We start from the raw sequence: 5868 nt of genomic DNA, 5'->3' as shown, positions 1-5868 counted from the left end.
CTATCTTTTATTTACTCCATTAATAAGTTTTAGTAACAGCTATAATCATTATCATAACAAAAGCAACCAAAAATTGAAAAGGAGAAATTACCCAGATATCTTGAAACAATTGTTCAACAATAAAATCTTAAATATCTCTCTTTGGCAAAAATTACAAATATGGCCTTTTTCAATCAACTTCAAAAAGAGTAGAACTCTAAACCGATTTGGAAATACTTACGAATTAGGATATAAACCAGAGGGAGACTGTACAAAAGTCGATTGCTTGGGTACCTCTGTCCCATTCGTGTTTCAACCGTGAAGCAGTTGTGTTTGCATGGCTGTGTTTCGGTTTGAAGGGTGGGATATGGCGTGAATTTACTGGGTACAGAGGAATAACACCTGAGCCCTCAGGAATGGCAACGCATGGGATATCATGGGCGAAACAGTATACTCTGTTATGTCCATGGTACTGCTCATGTCTATAGGCGACGGTTACCGCTTTCCTTCTGGTGGGCCGTCAGCTTGTTTGCCATTCTAAGTGCATAAAAAAATACTTACGTATATCCTGTCATATAAAAAAAGAAAACAATTTGGTCCCATAAAAAATTTTATCAAAATCGGTTCAGTTAAAAAATTGTGTAAAATTATACATTAAACGAAAAGAATATTTATAAATATAGAGATATTAAAATAGAGAGAGGAGGCTCCGTGTTTTGGTAGACGATAGTAGCTCATAAATATGAGCTAGCCCTAATGTTAACTCTGAAATCAAAGGAATTAAAACTAGTGCTCCGCAGAGATCGGTGCTGTCGCCGACATTGTTTCTGATCCACAATGATGATAAGTTGGTTTATAGTCAGATCCACTGCTATGTCGACGAAAGCACCATCCAAGCGGGATGCTCCAACTTACAGACAGGAAGCTTTTCCAACGCCCGATTAAGACGAAATACGCTTTTGGTGAAATTAATGAAACACTGCGCAAGGTTTCTGCTTGGGGCGACAGTAATCTTGTTACATTTAACGCTAGCAAGACGCAAACATGCGTATTCTCCGCAAAAAATCCACTTTATCCCTTCAGTTTGTGACACTCCTTTAGAACTACGTGACAAGCTCAAATTCTGAACAAAGCGCGTACTTCACGATAGAGCAAAGCCTTTTGTTATATAAACCACAAGGTAGGTCGTGTGTAAGGTACTGCTCAACTCTGGAATACTTTCGCTCAATAACTTACATGCTCTCCATGTTGTGGAAAGACGAGCTGTCCATGGGAGAAGATAAGGTAAGCAAAACTCTAGAATTACGTAAAGATTTAGCATTACTGTCTTCTACCAGGTCTCAGACGTAGCGTAAAAAAAGCATTTAATCGATCAGCATAGTACGGTAAATCGTAAACAATTCTTTTTGGTTTATCGTATTCATAAAATATGGTCAAATCTTTCTATAATAAAAAGGCGAGGATTATCACTTTCCATCAAGTGGATTGTTAGCTTATTTCTACTACTAGTATAGTCTTATATGTGCTTCACGTGTATTCTTATAGAGCGAACTATCTATACTAAAAATATAAAGAAGAAACATTTGTTTTTATTGGCTAAACCTAAAAACTGCTAGAGCCATTTTAAAAATAATTTCAAATATAGAAAGCTACATTATTAGCAAGTGACATAGGCTATATATTATTTTTAAAAATTCTATATACTCATGTAAAACCAAATCCACTTAATATATTAAAAATAAAATTAAATTTATGATCAACATAGTTAAAACATAGCATTGGCCGATTCCTGAGTATCACAGATATGGGTGATAGTGATAAGTAGCTGGTGTTGATGAACTAAATATGACATTCTGCAAAAGACTGTTTACGACATCATCATCATCATCATTTCAGCCATTATCCATCGACTGCTGGATATAAGCCTCCCCCATAGTTTACAACATACGAGCACTAAAAGAATTCCTGGAAATTGATATGGGAATGTGAAATATATAATTAGGGACTGGCTGAAAACCAGCGCTGTGCAGCTGTACACGTTGCACTGGGACACTCACACCATCAGTTGAGCCAGTTTCTTTTACCTAATATGTCACAATTCATATATATTTTCTATTATGATTGAATTTTTCTGGCAATATTTTCTATTCTAAATACAGAGGGAAAGGGATTTTTAGTAATGGAGTCTAACTGACTCATTGCTAGCAATACACCCTATCAGGTCGACCTCCACATTGTTGCCCCTGGAAACCATCGTGGTTAATTGTAGTGGAATTCGTCACAATGGACTAACCGACCTGCTTTCATTGTCACCTATCATCCCTCACTGGTGTCTCGCAAGCGTAACCGATAGTGTGGGCTGGCTATCCGTTATCACCCATTAAAAAAACAAAAACTAAATACAGATGTCACAAAAATGTCACAGGTGTCACTGAGAATAGAATATAAACAAAACAATTTAGTGTAAAACTATTTAATGTTATTGAACTTAATCTTCATTATCTTCATTATCACTGTCCGCGTTGATGTTGAAGTAGCGCAGTTCATATGCATCATGCTCTGACGCCACAACACGCAGCCAGTCACGCAGGTTGTTCTTCTTAAGGTAACGCTTTGTCAGGTATTTCAAGTACCTCTTGGAGAACGGAATGTCTGAAATGAAACAATTACAAAATAAGGAATTGTCACTAGTCTTATTTTAAAACTACAAAATCCAGAGACAAATTAACAGATGTTTTGCCAGAGCGAAAAAAGTTAAAAACAGATATTTCACAGACAAAATCTTCCATATTTATAATCAAAATAATAAACAGGTAAGACTGTTAAGTCTTTCATGGAATGATCTAAGACTTCATGATTGATTTGTGAAGTGTGAAGTGTTTCAAGACATGAATATAAATTTTCGTCAATCCTTATACAAAAATATATTTACTACTTAAACATAAAAGTAAGTGAATTCGTTTGTTTATTAACTTACAGTATCTTAATAGCTCATATGAGATTTGATATACCCACTATATAGGGTGGAAGAGGACCTAGGCTACTTTTTATTCTGGTCAATAAACATATCCTGGTCATGTGAACAAAGCTATGGGTAAACTCTAATAATAAATCCACAAACACATCAGCTGGTAAGTGTCCACTGCTAAACATAGGGCTCCCTCATAAGGAGTGTTTTGCCAACAGTCACCATGCTTAGCTAGTATGTTAGCAACCACAGTTAGACCTTGGTGATGTTTTAAGAGGGACACTGCTGCCCATCACTTGAGCACTAAGTTGCAAGAGACCTCTTACAACACCTATGGGAACGGAAGGGATGACCCATTTTGTACCAGGATTGTACGGCAAATATATATACTTAACTATAATTAATTTTTTTATCATTTATTTATGATTATATGTTCCATTTAGATAGTAGATAGTAAATTTTTTTTAGATAGTAGATAGTAAAATTTATTTCAAAATAAATGTTACATTTTAAATATAGGTTTTATTTAGCAATAGTATTTCTTTTTGTTACAATTCTTATTGATTTTGGGCACATCTTAATAAATGTTTAATGGTATAAGTAAACAATATTGCTTAGTATTAGATAAATATACAGACAAGCAAGATTATAAGAAATCTATTTCAAGTCAATAATCATTCAATGAATCTTTTTAATTGCACTTTTAATTCTAGGAAAATACAGCAATGCACAAAGTTTTTATATTTGTGATTTTTACAGAACAGGTACCACTGTTTATGTTTATAAGACCTAATGAATATGGCCAAATCTAATAAAAAAACTCGTTTTAAACATTTTTTTAAATGTCTGCACTCTAGAAAAATCATATACAACAGAAGAATATGATTTTTGGTGTGAGATGCTAGTCTGATGAGTAGGTATGCAATACGACTTATATAGTATCATGAAAAATAAATAATATCTCTGTTGAAAGAATAGTACCTATTGTGTTTTTCTAGTGACTGTAAATTGAGTTACTAACCTGCGTTGATTGCCACTTTTGTCTTGTCCCTAGCGATGACAACGTGATTGCCTAGGTTATTTGTTTTGCCCTCGACTTTGACGCGCTCCTTCAAGTACTTCTCGAAGTTGCCGACATCAAGAATATTGTCTTCAGCGGGATGAGTGCAATCAATCACAAATCTGAGGTTGATTTTCCTTTTGCTTCCCTTGCCGCGGATTTTGCCACCTTTGACACCCTTCTTGCCAGTCTTCTGGTTCAATTGAGCCTTTTTAGGCGCCGGCTTCTTTGTCACTGCCATTTTATGAATCTGCAATGTGCATGCATTAATTATAGTATAAATATAAATAAGAATTTAGTTAAATTAAGGCATATTTTATTAAATAACCTACAGAACACGTGTAGCAGTGACCGTAGAAACTGCAAAATGGCCGACCAAAACGTCAAATATAATCTATGCGTCAAGTCACTCTAGTAAGTTGGTTAACCTGCTTCAATTGTCTATCATTCATGCACAAGGTATTTTAACTACATTTTAAGTGATATATTTTATTGTCAGTTTTACTCCAGTCATATATATTGTTGCAAGAAAAGAATTTTTGTATGACTTTTAAATTACCGAATAACTTTCTTGCATACAAACATTGTCTTTTTAATCTGTGCGATGTACGTTGACGGAGTATAAATTAAGTATGAAAGTAAGTCAGTTGGCCAGCCCATAGTTACGAGTTCGACACGATAAATCACAACGGTTTATTGGAGAAACCAAGTAAAGTTCGACTCCTTAGGGTATATTGCTAGAATTGGGGCTGCTAGTTCCCGTTACTAATACTCCCTTCTCCCCTTAATAGAATAATTATCCTGTTTGCGTTCTTGGCCAGTATATGTTCGATCTTCAATATATGTGATACGGAATAGTTTAAATAAGTCTGATATAAAGAGCAAACTATTTATTTTATTAAAATATATAATTCAATAAAATAACCACCACTATTTTCAATTAGTATCGATAGCATAATTTATTATTAGTGACAAATTGCATATTATATTAAATTTTTAGATGAATTAAAGGGAATGGAATTGCTGTGAGAGGTACAAAGTACAAGGTACAAAAGTACAAGTGCTGATTAAAAGTACATAATTTTTTTTAAATAAATAATATTAATGATCTCCAATAGATTTTTTAATGGGCGTTAATGAAATGGTAACCCCGCCTGCACTATCTGTATACGTACGCTGGCGGGGCACCGGTAAAAGATGATAGGTGAGTATAAAGTTGAGAACTTGCGACAAATTTAATAATAATTAACCACGATGGTTTCCAAGGGGAACTGCGCCGAGGTCGACCTGATGGAAAATGATAGCCGTCCCCTATAAACATGAGCAGTACCACAGATAATATAATACTATACTAGTAGTAGCACTAGTATAGGGGGGGGAAGGGATTGTTAGTGATGGAGACTGAGAATCCCATTGCTAGCAATATACCCAACCAGGTCGACCTCCTTGCGGTTCCCCCCGGAAACTATCATGGTTAATTCCTGATGAATTCATCATGATGGGCTAACTGGCCTGTTTTCATTCTCATCAATCATCCTTAACTGGTGCTCCGCCAGCGTATCCCGTTAGCGCAGGCATTCCATATTCACCCATTAAAAAAAATAGCACTAGTATAATACTATACCAGTGGCAGTATTATGGACATAAGGTATATACTATTTCGTCCATGGTACCCTCATGCGTTGCCATTCCTGAGGACTCATGTGTTATTCCTCTGTACCCTGTAAATTCACTGCCCTATTCCACCCTTCAAACCGAAACATAGCCATACAAACACAAACTGCTTCACGGTAGAAACACGAATGGGACAGAGGTACCCAAGCAAACGACTTTTGTATAAAGTCTCCCTCTGGTAATTTCT

The 5868-nt window shown here is 35.5% G+C and overlaps 1 protein-coding gene across 1 annotated transcript; it reads right to left on the bottom strand.

The window, feature by feature from the left end:
* Nucleotides 1–2436: 2436 nt before the first annotated feature.
* LOC113511631 (60S ribosomal protein L22) lies at nucleotides 2437–4489 on the bottom strand. Its single transcript, XM_026895308.3, has 3 exons — nucleotides 4340–4489; nucleotides 3969–4257; nucleotides 2437–2631 (listed from the first exon to the last, which is right to left on the bottom strand). Exons 2-3 carry the CDS (start codon nucleotides 4246–4248, stop codon nucleotides 2468–2470), a joined length of 444 nt encoding a protein of 147 aa, XP_026751109.1. The 5' UTR covers nucleotides 4249–4257; nucleotides 4340–4489; the 3' UTR covers nucleotides 2437–2467.
* Nucleotides 4490–5868: the final 1379 nt, after the last annotated feature.

The sequence above is a fragment of the Galleria mellonella genome, unplaced genomic scaffold (genome assembly GCF_026898425.1).
Source record: "Galleria mellonella isolate WM207_F2 unplaced genomic scaffold, CSIRO_AGI_GalMel_v1 utg116, whole genome shotgun sequence".
Lineage (NCBI taxonomy): Eukaryota > Metazoa > Arthropoda > Insecta > Lepidoptera > Pyralidae > Galleria > Galleria mellonella.
The sequence above is the reverse complement of the archived record's forward strand: the minus strand, read 5'-3'. Positions and strand labels throughout refer to the sequence as shown.